Here is a 16,516-nt window from a genome sequence, read left to right on the forward strand (position 1 = left end):
AGGTAACAAGCAGGTGCTCGTCGAGGAGCAAGATTTTCTCGTCAACGAGAGATCTTGTGTGCCTCATCAATGAGGATTAACCGAGAGGGTTTGATATGTTCTGAAACTCGTCGAGGAGCTCATAGCCTTGTCAACGAGTGTTCTTCAGTGGTTTGTCGACGAGTCCTATCTTCTCGTTGACGAGTCCACGTGGCAACAATAAGTATATAAGGATCTAGGGTAGCTTCTCTGTGAAGGAAATCATTTTTCCTTCATTTCTCTCTCTCTAAACTCGTCTCCCCTCCCTTATCTCTAGCTTTACGACCTAGATTCAGCCCGAATCGACGATCGGAAGTCACTATGGTGTTCTAAGGAGGATTCTCTACACATCTAGCGGATCAGTTTTCTAAACTGGGCTTTTCAAGAAACGTTCATAAGTTGAGGTAAGGGTTAGGATTCTTAGTTTTGGGTTTTTAAAATATTATTTAACGTTTATAAGTTGATAAAATGCAAAAATAGTAGTTTATTTGGGGTTTATTTAATTAAACTAAGGTTTTTGAACCAGGGTCTGGGTGAGCATCACAAGCATCAGTTTGGGATACCCGTTGGTGTAGTTCAAGGATTCAAGTAAGGGAAATTTATATATTAAAACAAGTTTTTATGAATTAAATGAAAATGGACTATGTTATATATACGTATATATGTTTTCTTGTGGGTATGAAATGCCAACCATGTAAATTATGTTTGCTGAGCTCAGGGCTACTTATTTAGTTACGTATATGTGAAAATGAACTGATGAAAGTGGAAAATATTTTCAGGATAATTATGTAAGAAATGAAGGTACATTTTCAGTATATAAACGTTAAATGTTTGTTGGCTTATTTTACGGGCAATGTATGAATTTTACTATAAAATTGTGTGGTATGAGTGAATAGTATTGTAGTGTAAACATATGTTATATGTGACGACCTGCTTAATTTCCACATTTTTTTTATATATGATAAATAAAATCAATATCACAAATCCCAACTCAGCAGATCATAATCCACCTGGACCCGTGGGTACCAGGGATACATCAAAACACATAGCAGAAGCCTAAGCAGCAGGAAACATACAATCATATACATCTCATTATACCATACATCACAATACCAGAGTTACTACAATCACTGCATAAATATACACAACACTCAACCCAAAAAGATGTCTTAGGGCCATGTCCACAAAATACAACGGACCCTATCAAAATACTTACCCTTCTGGAAGGGCAGATCTACCGTACTAAATCAGTAGGGCTTTATCCGCTCTCCTATCAGGGGCTCCCGAAATATTTATAAAATTTCGGGGTGAGACACCTCTCAGTAAGGAAAATAAACTAATACCAGTGTGTGGCAATATAAGTATTATGTATTATACATATACCATATAGAACATATTCAGTAACTATTTTTTCAAATATGGGAAAACATATATATCATCAAAACATGGCAAAGCATACTGCATTTTCATAAACATATATCATCTCATATAATAATAATACAAAAAAAATTCCTGGTAGGTTAGCTGGCTATTGTCATGTATTACCCCCACATGACTGGGTTGTGTGGCCCGAAGGCGGGACTTGACAATGGTTGGTCAACCATTGCCAAGTCAAAAGTACAGTCTGTAAATCTGATGGGTCTGCTAGACCTGGTCTGTACACCAAGGGCGCTTACACACTTCTTAAAAATCACATCGACCATCCAATCTCACACCACTCCGTACAGCGGCGTTAACACAGATATCATGATCATGATGACCGTGGACACATAGCAACGGTACCGTGCAAGTGCTAGCCTAGACCAAGCCAACCATGTTCTAATATCATATAACATATACTGAAACTGTGATACATGAATATCTCATATCATTAATTATCAGATCAATCATATCATTTTGCATATATACGTATATCATGAAAATCATCGGCCCGTACGCCAGTATTTCACATTTTATCATAGCTTGGGCCGTACGCCAGCAAATCATAGCACAACCCGTACGCCGACAAATGATAGCACAGCCCGTACGCTGGCAAATCACATCCATATCTCTGCCCGTACGCCGACAAATCATATCATAGCACAACCCGTACGCTAGCAAATCACATCTATAGCACGACCCGTACGCTGACAAAATATATCCATAGCTCAGCCCGTACGCTGGCAAATCATATACATGGCTCAGCCCATACGCTAGCAAATTATACACATAGCTCGGCCCGTATGCCGACAAATATATATAAAAAATCTCGGCCCGTACGCCGATTTTCCATTATGTAAATCCGTATCATAATCACATTTCCAGAATACAGTATTTCATAACAATTTCTACTCATGCCACACTGAACAAGTTTTTCATATATTCAACATACCATCATTTTTAACAGTGTTTTCTTAAATATAAATCATATATATGAACATATTTACTTTCTTGAAATCAAATGCTATATATACATACATATTTTTATAAAATACTAGCTTAGTTTATCCCCTTACCTGATTCTTGAAAAGCCCCTAAGAAAATCTGTCCCGCACCCGCTAGGTTTCCCATTCAACACCCTGGAAGTGAAAACTCCCAGTACTAAACTTTAGTATTTCTACGCGTATATCACTTTTTACAACTGTCAAATAATCAAATATTGAGTAGAAAGTCTTACCCTGGATTTGGGATGGTTTCCACTTCAGTCCCACCGACGATCCGCTCCGGCAGACTTGCAGAGAACTTTCCCAGGAGCGTCGTGATGGCTTCAGATTGTTGAACCGGCTGAAATCCGGCCCAAAATCGAAGAAAGAAGGAGGAGGAAACGAAGGGTAGGAGAGAGAGAATCTCTGCGCAGAAAATTTCATCTAAAAATGAACTTTAGACTTATTTAAACTGTGGCCTTCGTCGACGAGCCACGTCACCTCGTCGATGAGGTCAATAGAAAATTCGTCGATGAACACTCCCCTTCGTCGATGAAATTCAGAAACCCCAAAGTCATCCCCTCGGTATTTCCTCGTCGACGAGCCACGTCACCTCGTCGACGAGTCTTGTAGAAAGTTCATCGACGAACTCCAACCCTCATCGATGAGCTTCTGTTATACCCTCGTTGACGAGTCCCCTGTATTCATCGACAAGGAGCTAAAAATTCCTCAGGATTTATCCTTCCCAAAATGCAACGTTGTCGATGAACGCTTCAACTGCCTCCTTCTGTTTCTAGTTTCCATTTCCCTTTCTTTTATTATTTAAATACTGTTATTCTTCGGGTCATTACATTATATGTATGAGATGCAGGCTATGTAAGAAATACAGTGATAATGTAATGTTATAAGGACTACGATGTTTGTGTTTGATAATGCAACCATGTATACAATGATAGCTAAAAAGAGCTATAGACTAATTGATGACAGCTAAAAGTAGCTGTGTTAACAGATTCTAACGCATATCTATGTGAACTAACTGATGTATAACTAAAAAAGGTGTAGTACAAATGAATGAAATGAAAATGAGATATAATGGAAATGTGAATGAAATAGATATAAAATATGAGATGTAAACGACGTAAAATGTGAAAGGTTATGTAAAGTGAAATGTTATGAAATGTTAAAGTTATGAACATGAACAAATATAGGTGGTTGAATAACGACAAACGGAATAATATACTAGAGTATTATTAGTATTTATGCTAGTAGAACATATTACGTTAGGGCGAGGCAATCTCTTTGCCCGAGAGCTTGCTGGGAAAGGCGAGTGCCCTAGTTGTATCAGATGTGGCACTAGACTGCATAACGTGCTAGGGCAGAGGGAAACTATTTGTATGGGTGAGTAGATTTTCCTATCCTTAGGGGCCTTCGCTAGTAAACTTTTGTATGAACTGTGTGAGTAAGAGATTAATCTATCACTTGAGGGCTTACTGAGTAAGGTGAGTGCACTGGTATGCTTCAGTTGTGACATTTGGATTGCTTAATGTATCGGAGCAGAGATGTACTACTTGTATGGGCGAGTAATCACCTCTATCATTGGGTAGTCTCATGGGTAAATACTTTACATGTGTATGATTAGGTTTAGAAAATGATTTCAAAATTATGTTAATGGTTTGCAAATGATATTAATATGTTAATTAAAAATCTCATGTTGACCACATGCTGTTTTAATATATTGTTTCTTTCCTTACTGAGATGTGTCTCACCCGAATACAAATTCATCTTTTTCAGGACCTCTTCAGGATCGAGCTTAGAGAGCTCGAGTTCGATATAGCATTTTTGGGTTTATAGAAAGAGAAAATGGTATAAACATTTTGATGATATTATAGGATGTATATAACTTATGTTTTATGTTTTATGTTTTAAGTCCTCTGAGATATGGATGGTTGTGAAACATACTGGTGTTTGTGAATACCGAATGTTTTCTGGGATATGTGTAAATATGTGAATACAGGTGGATAAATGGTGTATTTTTGGTATAGATAGATGTAGAAAACTCTAGTATTTTTTGGATGGAAGATTATGGTTATGATTTTCGCTGCGTACATGGTATTTATTTATGGATTTTCAGGATTTAATCAGGTATAACACACCGGACCGGGTTTAAGGGTTCGAGGCGTTATAATATTTTTTTTTGTATCTTAGCCAATCTTTCTAACTTTGTCCCATACTAATCCTGGATTCATTTTTAAAAAGGTTCTTGATACAATAGTTTTGTAGGCATAAGGCTAGTGTGATGATATTTCATCTTTAATTAATGACTTAAAGGAAGTGGTATTGTTGGAAATTTGCCCCATTTTGGGATGTTTATTGAGCACTTGCCCACTTATCGGTTGGGGTTGAAGCTCTAACTTCTTTGTGTTTAGTTTTTCATGTCTAAGGATGACTTTTTTTTTTGTTCGAATTTTCTATGTTTTGGTTCAATTTTGGTAACATCAATGTGTTTCAATGCATGGTCTTGCAAGGACATCCATGAGTCATCTATCTAGCTAGAGCCTAATAACTAAACACCCATTGCCAAAATTTACTCTAGCTTTCTAAAATAATACTTGTGCTACTAAATATATTCTTCTAAGATGTTGAAATTGTGTTTGTAGGGTGGAATAAAATACCCTACCACCACTACAATGCTAACCCCATCTATTCAAACTCAATATGAATTGAGATCTTTTGTAGAGATGCAATCCCAATTTAGCTATTATTGCACTAGTACCCTACCTTGCGTTTCACCAACCTAACACCTTACTTGTATTAGGTTTATAGAACTCACTGAATTTCACCATCATTATGCTCCTTGAATCTCTTAAAACAAATTTATTAGTGTTGTCCATCTATTACGTCATAAACCAAAAAATTGAGCTTTATTATCTGCAACCAACAAAAATTAGGATCACAAAGATGACTGGGGCTAAAGTAACTATCCCTGCAAAGGAACGTTTGACCATTTCATCATGTTATCGTCTTTTAGATACAATAAACATTATGTTTGGCGGTATATATGGTGATTCATTTATCTACCACATATGTATCTTATAACTAATTTAATATCTTACATTTAGCACATAAGTATGCATAACTCATAATCAAATACTCGATCTGCAGCACATAAACTAGAATTAAAAAGAATACCAACTTGAACCTTGCAAAGGAAACTATTTAATTCTTCCATCTCGTTAGCACCTCCTAAACACGGTCAACAATACATTTATGGGCACTCAATGATTTATTGTCTATCACAAATCTATCTTATAACTAGTTTATAACTACTTGAATTTAAAATATAAATATGCATTTCATATTTAATTACTCATTATATCAAGCTTCATAATTAGAGACAAGGTAAACTCTTATAAGATGGAGTATGACAAGTAATAAAGACAACAATTTTAATAGCAAAATGCACAATATTGTGAGGAGGATTAAACATGACAAATAGTGGAAGTTTTAAAAGAATTCACGTGATGTACTTGATGTATAGGAACTCATACAGTAATTTAATTGATGTATAATTATTTTTAAAGATGCAATTAATAATTTAAATTATAAAAAAAATACTATTATCACTCTATATTCACTTCCGTATATTTGGAGGAGTATTAATTATATTAGATTTGAATAAAATATAATATAAATCTATATCAAAATTTATTTTAAAAAAAAGTAGAGTTCTAATATTTTTTAAAGTGAAATGACACTCCCATTATTATTATTTTTTATTTTACCTTAAAAAACATATTATATAAAAAAAAAATCAAAGGGGCAGGCTCGAAATTTCATGTACAAACCCGGGTATTTTCGACAATAAGGCGCCCTCTTCGAACCGCGACGCCATCCGAGCAAAACTTCTCCCGATTCGGGCTGTAGTCTCCCCTCTGCGTACGCTCTTCTTGCCTTCTCCTGTTATCTCCACACGGTTCGTGGACAGACCCTTCTTTTTGCTCCTGATAGAAGCTCAAAACCCTAGAGTTCATCTCTCTCTCAATCCGCTATGGACGAGGACGAAGAGCTCTCCGTCGCCCACAAACCGACTCCGCAAATCGAAGAAGAGCCAGACAACGTCGTCGAAGAGGAGCCCGCGAGCACCGAGCAATGCGAGCCCCTGCCGCAGCTGGACGACTCACAGCTGGCGGTCGGGGCATCGACGGTCGCCGAGAGAGAGCCCGAGGAGGCGATCGCCACGGAGGAGGAGCCTCCAGCGGCAGGAGAGGTAGAGACTGAGACAGAGGCGGCAGAGGGCGAGAGGGAGGCGGTGGAGCCGGAGGCGGAGGCGGTGGAGCCGGAGGCTGAGGCGGTGGAGCTGGAGGCTGAGGTGGCAGAGACGGAGGAGGATGCGGCGGAGACGGAGGGCAAGTCAATCGCTGAGGAGGACCCTCCAGTGGCAGACACGGAGGTAGAGACTGAGACAGAGATGGCAGAGTTGGAGATTGAGGCGGCGGAGACGGAGGTGGATGTGACGGAGGGGGAGGTGGATGTCGCGGAGACGGAGGTAGATGTGGCTGACACGAGCAAAAGCGGTGGTGGAAAGCGCAAGCGAGGACGAAATTCTAGGGCTCCGGCGCGGGTGCCATCGAGGAAGAAAGTGGAGGAGGATGTGTGCTTCATATGCTTCGATGGGGGTGACCTGGTGCTCTGTGACCGCAGGTGAGGTTAAGCGAATCATGGATGTTCGTCAATTTGCTAGGTTTTGTGATTTGTGTTGCATTTCTGCTTCATTTCTTCGGCGGGTTTTTACCAGGTATTGCTAACTGTCATTTTGGGGGTTTTCAGGGGATGTCCTAAGGCGTACCATCCTTCATGTGTTAATCGTGATGAGGCATTCTTTCGAGCTAAGGGTCGATGGAATTGTGGTAAGTTCCTGTAAATTGTTCTTTTCATTCTTATTTGCTCTAAAATTTTGATTTGGTGTATTCTCTTTTACTTTAATTTTGTGCATTTTAAATTACCCGTTGCTTTATGTGGTTGGTTTATAGTTATTAGTCAGATATACTGAATTCGGGCTTGTTATGTGTGCTCTGTATTTAATCCTATAATGGGTTAAAGTTCTGCTATCAAAATGTAATTTTCGGTGGTACTCAAATTATGTTCGTAAGACTCAAAATACTGTGCACCATCATAACATTCTCTTCACCACAAAGAAATTGAATTCTTGAAGTACTTAAATTCTTCAACTTTTTTTTTGTCTTATAAATAAATCACTTTTATCTCTATATGAATAACTATTGAACTTGTTCCTTTTGTTTTCTTTCTGTAAAAGGTTTGATGTACACGCAAGCAAAACTTGCAGGAGTAGATTGCCGTCATGGGACAGGAACTTTCATTCGCACCTGCCTGGCATGCCACTTAAGATTTGCAAGCTGATCAAATTAGTTATTTTTGCTTTTGTAGGAGTTGAATAGTCCTTGTGTCTATCAATTGTTAGAAATGCGAGCCCAAAAAAATATTTGTGCTGTTATCTCCATGCTCTCAAAAGCATACAGAAAAATTTCTGGTGCTTCATAGGCAACGCAAGTTGCAAATAAAGTACCAAGAGAGTGTTTACTAGCCTGGTTAATACTTTCATGTACATGTCTATTTGACAATCTTTCACCATCATCTGTCTTGAATTTTGCTATTATGGGTTCTTGGCTCTAGAATATTGGGTCATTCATTAAGAAATTTTGATTGGCAGGAAGATATTTTTCTTCAACAGCAAGGAATTTGCTTAAAATGTGAGGAGATACGAGTTTATTGCTTTACTTTATGCCTTTCACCTTTCTAGTAGAAATGCACCCACCAATGGAATTACTTGCTATGGATTAGTTGAACTGGAGTCATTTTTTCCCAGCACCAACTGTCAGAAATGGTTAAAAATATAATTTAATTGAAGACAACACAAATGTTTTGATCAGAATTCTGAAGTATATTTTACCTCTTCATTATTATCTTGCATCTTAAAAAATAAAAAAAAAACCACCACTAATGAATAAGTTTTGTGCTTTTGTTACTGGATGAGAAAAGCAAAAGCTAGTCTTGTGTACTAATCCTGTTCAAAGTCACTGTCCAGATTAAAGTCTGTTCTTTGAAGGAAATTTTAACCTTCCAAATGATACGGCTCCAAGGGAAAAAACTCGGGGAAGGAGATTTGAAGAGATGAAGGAAGAAAGATTTAGTGGAAAATAGGCCTGATGAATTACCATCCAAAACCCTCTCATTTCCCCTACTGATCTTAGCAAACTGACCTAAGAGATAAGTAAGACAGAAAGATCATAACTACTTTTTGCTGTGGGATAGAGCAGTGTACTTGGATTCTTTCTGGGGGCCATACCTTTGGGGTTTTTCAGGGTGTGCTGCTGCCTGATCTGGTTAGGGATTTGAAGGCAGCGTTATTGTAATTCTCTGATTGTTCTCTTTTGTTTGTTTTTCAGAGGACATCTTGTTCTCCCCCCCTATTGTACCAGTTTGGTTAGCTTTAATACATTTTTCTTATTTTTTTTTTTTAAAACTCTCAATTGTATCCATAAGTTGTCAATTTTATAGTATTTGTAATTCATGTTTGCTTCATGGTTCCCCTTGCCATCTAATTCTCTGTTCAAAGGAGTAGGGTTTTGTTTAATCTCTAGTGTGTTTCAAAAGCTATTTTGCAAACATTACTTTGTGGAGCTTGGATCAATTTTCTGCCAAAAGTGATTTTGATGTGCAAGTTTTTATCCTTTGACCAGCCTTCAACATTGTGGTTAGTGAAGTACATTGTTGGATTGTAATTGGTTTTGGAACTAGAATTCTTTTTAGAGGGAAAGTTGGTTAATGAAGCTTCCACCGAAGTGATTTTAGATAACAAACTCTTCCCGCCTGAATTAGATTTTTAAGTAACTTTACACCGTTAAATCATTTCTGCTCCATTGCAGTCCCAATGAGTCTTTACCATGGCTGTTAAAATCGCCATCCAGATCCTAGGATTGTACAATCCTACTTTACTAAAACTATCCTGATCCTACATAGAAATGAAATTGGTAGGATCACAGTAGAATCATAGTAGGATCATGGTAGGATCTTAAGATCCTATATTCTTTTATATTTTAAAATTCTTAACCAAAATACTTTTCATATAGGCTATTTTTTTTTTTTTGTCTTGGATAACTTATACATGAAATGAACAACTTAAGTGATTTGGTTTTTTTACATTTAACAAAAATATGACTAAGCAATTATTTTTTGGTTTATTGGTCTGCCAACTTTAACCATTAAGAATGAAGATAGATAAGTAATACGTTGATGCATTGAACTATTAATGATGACAATGACAGTGATGATTTTAATGGTGGCATTGCTTAATTCATTGATGATAGCCGTAGTGAATGAGACTAATGGTGGCTTGGATGCTGACATTTAAGATGTAAGCTAGCTTGATAGCTTAGCCTTTGTTGACTGATTTGTGTTAAAAATTATCTGTTTTTTATTTTTATTTTTAAAATTAAGTAATTATTTCATTTCATTATAAGCCCATTTGAATACTTCATCTTTTTCTTCTTTTGGTAATGTAAGGGCTCAACCATAGACACTTGTAAATTTAGAGTCTTCAGCGCTTATTAGCCAATTTTGTAGGTTTATATCATAGAAATTTATGAAAAAAAACATGCAAATTCATATTTCATATTTATTTATGTATTTAGTAGAATCTTATGATCCTAGATCTGATTCTACTACCTGATCCTGCAAACCACCCTAGTAATCCTATGTAGGATCCCGGTTTTAATAACCTTGGTCTGTTCTATGGAAAATGTAAGTGTTTTTTTTTTTGGCCGTGGTTGTTGCTGAGAGGTTGTGTGTGTGTGTGTGTTTTTTTTTTCCCCGGGTTGTATAATATATTTTACTGTGTATTATTGTTGTCACATATATTTAACTTTTTTTTTTGTTGTCACATGTACTGAAAAGCACACGGATGCACGCATGTAGAAAACAAGCAGATTGCAGAAAAGTTATATATGCATGTTGCGACCGCTTTGCTATTTTTTCATGATTGTGCTTGTGCTTGTGCCTTACTGAGAGACTGTGTCAAGATTACGTGGATTGTTCTTCTAATTATCTGTTTAGGAGTTTCTGATTCTGTTGTTTTCATTGTTATTTAATATTTGCCATTTTAATTTTGCAGTTCGTGTTTTACTGGTAATTTTATTTATTTTTTGCTATCATGGTCAGTGCCTTTTTTGTTGACTAAATCCAACTCAAATAATTGTTATTCTTGTGAATATCAGGTTGGCATCTATGTAGCATATGTGAGAAGAATGCCTACTACATGTGTTATACATGTACATTTTCATTGTGCAAGGGTTGCATCAAAGATGGTGTTATATTATGTGTTAGAGGAAACAAAGGCTTCTGTGAGGCTTGCATGAGAACTGTGATGTTGATTGAAAAGAATGAGCAAGGAAACAAAGAAATGGTACGTGTGTCAGTTTTTTGACTCTCATTGTCTTTCTTGTTTCAGTTTGTTACTCTAAGGTTTGGACCTTGACGTAGTTCTTTGTTGTGTGAAAGTTTGTAACTTTAAGATTTAATTTTGATTGATTGGAAGCACTCCCTGTCTCAGAACATTTGTAAAAATGCAATTTTGAGAATATTTGTCCAATACATAATTGAGAATAAGGTTTTGGCTTGCAAACACTAGATGGAGAAAAAGAACTTGGGTCAAGAAGACCAATTTCATTCCCATTCTCAATTTCTTGAGCTCTCTTTTGGCTGTGATTTTGCAATGAGGAGCAGGGTCATCGCCCAGGTTGGGAGGAGGATTGAGGCATTTGAAAAGAACTTGGGTTGAGGCATTTGAAAAGAACTTGGGTCAAGAAGATCAATTTCCTTCCCATTCTCAATTTCTCGAGCTCTCTTTTTGCTGTGATTTTGCAATGAGAAGCAGGGTCATTGCCCAGGTTGGGAGGAGGATGCACAGCATTGTCGACGTGACAGAAAGGAGGATGTTTCAGTCAATTGACGACGGTCATGTCATGGTTACCTCCACTGTATTTCCATCAATTGAGAAACCCTTTCCAAGGTCTGTTTGCACTGAACATGGTTGCATGGCTAAAATCCAGTGTTAGGATTCAGAAGATTAGAAGGGAGGAGATGAGAAGTGAGGTTCCCTTGCGCAACTCCAATGAACAACTGGAGAGCATTGGAAGAAGTTTTCAGAGTTTGTGAAAGAATGAAGGCTCCCCTTCTGATAGAGGAAACTCTTTCAAGGAAGTAGCTTTGAGGGAGAAATGGTCAGGTGAGAAGCTTATGATAAGTATTGGCTAAGCCCCTTTGACATTCGTGGTAGAGACAGGCTCCTGTGCACATAGGATACAATTTCTGGTATGTTTATCAGTGTGCAGTTTTGTTGTTTTTGTTGGAGGAGATAGAGAAATTCTGACAAGAAGGGTTTGTAAGAGTGGGCTAATAGGTCTTGGGAGGCTGCAAAGGGGGGTTAAAGTGCTGGGAATGTCTAATAATCTATTATTCTTTGAGTTGCCATCAAAGAAAGCAGCTTGCATTTTGCTTGAGATTAACAGAGGGGAAAAGAAATGCTTGTCTGACTGGTGGTACTTAGCAACTGGATGCGGTTAGGGCCTGAGTTGATGTGGGTGAGAGAGGTGGGCCTTATAGCATACTCATTGGACGAGGAAACTTATAAACTGATGCTTGTGGTGGTTTTTTGGAATTTGATGAAACAGATGGTGATTGAATTTGAAACAGGCAAGGATTCTAGTCAGATCTGATCTGTGACCAAGTCAGCGATGGTTGGGATTGATGTGGGGATGTTGGTTGTAGTGGGTGGAAACTGAACCTATGTTGAAGGTTGAAGCCCAGGGCTGAGAAGGTGAAGCATGGGTTTCACATGCATGGCAGGGGAGGAAGGAGGTGATGGTGACATGTGGTGAGAAGGTTTGTAAGAGTTACTATTCAAATTTTAAACCCACAGTGACTTGGTGATGGGAGGGAGGGAGGTGCTGATTATTCCGCAGGGGAGGCTGCCCCACCCCGACTACGCCCCAAAAATAAAAAACATCACATAAACGAGTTGGGCCTTTGAAAGAAAGAAGGTAAAATGATGAGGGCCTATTGATTTGTAGATTTCTGGTGATGGCTGATTTCCATAGAGGTTTGTCTGAAGGAGATGAAGTAAAAGAGAGTGAATCATAGTATGGGGAGGCATCAAGATGGGTCAATAATAGTCTTGAGGGATTTGAAAGGTTCTTGGGAGTGTTATCTCAGGCCATGAAAAGAAATTAATGAATCTGCTGCTGTCAATCGGAAAAAAATATGGAGGGAAAATAGTGAGGAGAACAAGATTAGCATAACTACTAGGGTAATGGAGGCCAAGAAGGTAGCAACAACACCATTCTTTCATAGAACAAGAAATTTTCACAGGAGGGCCTATCACACTGACCAGATGAGCATGAATGGTGTCATTGAAGAAGAAGGGATTACTGAGAGCATTGTGAACTTCTACAGGAAGCTCTACGTTGAAACAACTAAGTGAAGACCTTGGATGTGTGGTGTTAGTCTTGATCATTTTTGAGGTAGGATTGAGATAACTTTAAAAGCCTTTTTAAATGGGAAGAATTGGCTTAGGCTCTTAGCTCATGGCAGGGGGAGGGGGGAAGGCTCCAGGGCCCAGACATAGATGGGATAATGCTGGCTGGTGAAATTATGTCTGGTAGGTATTGTCTACAAAATGCAGTAAATGTCTTGTTCCTCAGGCCCAAAGAGACGATTGGTTAGTCTTGTATCCCAGGCCCAAAATGATTTTGTTACAGGCACGTAGATTTTGGATGCAATCCTGATTGCAAATGAATTCATAGATTACGGTCACAGAAAGGAATCCAGGCTTAGCTGCAGAATGGATATTGAAAAGGGTCAGGACCATGTGTTCTGGGACCTCCTTCTTTACCTATTAGGGTGAATGGAATTTGGCAGTAAGTTGTAGGAGTGTATCATGTTTTTTATATCCTGTGATTAGTTTACAGCAGTCGTTAATCGGTTAATGGCTCTCCAAGTGTTTCCTTTCCAATTCCGGTGGTAGGCTGGTATAGCCTCCATGTTTGGTTGGTATTGAGGTGCATTATCTTTGAAGGGTTGGAATTGGGGAAATTGGACAAATTGGAAGATGGCTTGATAACAAATTGGGCTCCTGAAGGAGAAAGGTCATGTTCTCATCAATTCAGAAGAACACTTGAACTTGTACCTTTCTAGAGTGCATTATTGCCATCTTTGTTAGATTCTACAACCCCTTCAAAAAGCCCATGCTCAGTTTCTTGATCTACCTTCAAAGTCACCCTCCAACTCCCCAGTCCCCAGAATTCCAACACAATTGCTTGATCAATATCCCTTAATTCTCAGGTACATATGAGGATGGAGGGGTTTAAGGTCCTGGCATGTCGTGCTATTGTGGAGTGGCCACTCTCCTATCTTGGCCTCCCTTTTGGAGGCAACCCTAATTCCATGGCTTTTTCAGATCCTGTGATTGAGAAGGTTCTTAGGAGGCTGGAAGGGTGGAAAAAGGGGTAGTTTTCTTAAGGGGGTCATGACACCCTCCTTTGTACTGATCTCTATAATGTCCCTATATACTTGCGATCTTATTTTAAAGTGCCCAAGAGTGTGTAGCTTGGATTCTTAAGAGGATGATGCATGACAGGTTTTGGGGAGAATAAGAGAGATCACCTTGTTAGCTAAGAGGTTGTTAGTAGATCCAAATCAGAAGCGGGCTGGGACTTGGCACAATCCCTTCCGTTCCTTTCCCTCCATAGAGCCCAAAAAATAGCAAGGGGGGAGGAGGGAAAGAGCCTTCCTTCTAACGTTGTTAGAGCAGATCCCTTTCACCCTCCACCGTAGCTGCAGTGACCCACTTTTGCTTGACCATGCAAATGTCCAAGCGCCAGAAGTTTCTATCCTAGAACAATGCAGAAGGATGCAATGATGTGCCTCAAGTCCAATGATGCAAGTGCTCATGTCTTCTTGCATTGCATGGTTGCAAATGAGTGCCCTCATTTCTGGTTTTGATGAAGCTTATGTGCCACCTCGGGTGGTGGGCTTGGTTTTTCTTGTGAGATATTAGTGTTTCAGTAAGATCAGGAATGGAAGTTTCTGGCGTAGCATGGTTTTTTGCTATTTTGTGGACCTTTTGGATCGAGAAAAATGCAAGAATCTTCAATGGTCTCACAATCTTTCCTTGTCTGTTGTGGGATAGAGCAGTGTCTTTGGCTTCTTTCTGGGTTCATTTCTTTGGGTTCTTTAGGGGTTTCCCATGAATCCCATCTTATAAAAAAATAGCAGGCAGCTATTTTAAATATTTCTGGTTGTTTCCTTGTGAACTTTGGAGGACAGCCTGGTCTCTCCCTATTGTATCTTTTGTTTGCTGCTAATTTAATTTTTTTCTTATAAAAAAAAAACTGTTTAACACAAGAATTAATTGGGATAGGGAGGACATGGTTATGTTTATGGGAGGTAAAAGCTCAAAATTTATAGTCAAACAATGCCATAATCTTACTCATGGAGAGTTCAGTGGGGGAGTTCCCTTGGAGTGCAGTGTGGAAACCAGAAGAGTGGTTTTCTTGCTTGGGAGGTTCCATGGGACACAATGCTAGCAGATAACAATCTGAGAGAGCTGGTGGACTCTTGTTTTTGCGCAATAAAGATGGAGAGAGGAAGTCAACTGGGTGATGCTATAAAACATTCATCATTTTCCTTTCCAGCAAGGAACTAAGGGATGGTGACAGAAATGATGGGAATTTTCAGAGGCTATGGGAGATGATGCCTTTGTGTGTCTTCTAGCATGTTTGGAGGAAAAGAAATGGGAGAGCCTTTGAGGGCAATGAAGGAACCATACGGAAACTTTAAAAATGTGATAATTTGTACTTTTTTGTCTGGTGGTCTTGGAATTGTACACTAGACCTCACTGATTTCGTATAGTTTTCTGTTTTTGGATTTATGGACGTTTTTGTACAGAGTTCAGGCACACCCTTGGTGCCCTATGTATAACAATCGACCGGATCATATAGATATCCCTTCCAAAGAACAAGACTTTTTTCGAATAAGCCAATTCATGGCAAAAAGAGTGCTGCTGTCAGGGTAACTATGGAGCGATCCTTGTTAAAATTCTTTCCCTCTTATTCAAAATTGTTTCCCCTTCTATTCAAAGCTTGACACTAAGAGGAATGATTTCCCAAATACTTATAATACCCACGGAGGAACAAACATTAGCTTTATTTTGGGATGAAGGTGCACCTTATTTCAGGCTGAATTTTGTCTCTCTCTTTGTCCTTTCTGCCCTGTAGCTGCTTTTTATGTTTAGGTTTACATTTGGCAGTTGCCAAAGTTGTGCTGGAAAGTGGACTCTTGGAAAGTGAAGGAAGCACAAGATAATGAAAATTTTAGCACATTTATTTTGTTTAATGGATAGATGACCTGAAAATGAAGCCTCATTGCTTTTTGGTTGCTATTATGGGGATTTTGCTACCCATAATTTGATGCGGACAAGCCAGCCTGTGGATGCATGAGTCAAGGTAGCTCTCAAGCCACTAAAGCTTGAATCGCTCTGTATCATGACTCAACTCGATTCTATTTAAGTTTTGAGTTACTTGAGTATCTTGGTAAATGTGGTTTGAGTTTTTCAATCCTACTTCTGAGCCTAAACAAGTTTAAATGGGCTTTTGTTATTATGCATTTTCTTTTTATTTTATAGGGGATATGTTAATTATTTTATACATATATTTAATATTACATACTTTATATATTACTATTATATTTAATATTATTTTATAACTAAATCAAGCTTACTTGAGAGTCTTACGAACTTCTTTGTTGAGTTAAGGTCGAGCTCAACTATAATAAGATCAGCCAAGTTTGAGTTAAGTATTGAGCTTAAAATATCCGATTTGAGTCGAGTTCAAGTATTCCATGGTGTTGAATAAACTTGACTCAAATACATCCCCAATTCAGTGAAGGAACCGTGGAAGAAACAGTGCGCTTGATGATAATTAGATGTGTAATAACCTTGAAAAATTGCTTGAGTAATATACCTT

The 16,516-nt window shown here is 38.3% G+C and overlaps 1 protein-coding gene across 1 annotated transcript in view; it reads left to right on the top strand.

The window, feature by feature from the left end:
- The first annotated feature begins 6,468 nt into the window (after positions 1 to 6,468).
- The window catches only part of LOC131156443 (zinc finger CCCH domain-containing protein 19), a 47,137-nt gene continuing 37,089 nt past the window's right edge, over positions 6,469 to 16,516 (top strand). The window contains exons 1-3 of the mRNA XM_058110139.1: positions 6,469 to 7,121; positions 7,248 to 7,327; positions 10,712 to 10,899. Of these exons, the coding sequence (XP_057966122.1) occupies positions 6,469 to 7,121; positions 7,248 to 7,327; positions 10,712 to 10,899 (921 nt within the window). The remainder of the gene's footprint in view (positions 7,122 to 7,247; positions 7,328 to 10,711; positions 10,900 to 16,516) is intronic.

The sequence above is a fragment of the Malania oleifera genome, chromosome 5 (genome assembly GCF_029873635.1).
Source record: "Malania oleifera isolate guangnan ecotype guangnan chromosome 5, ASM2987363v1, whole genome shotgun sequence".
NCBI classification, from domain to species: Eukaryota; Viridiplantae; Streptophyta; class Magnoliopsida; order Santalales; family Ximeniaceae; genus Malania; species Malania oleifera.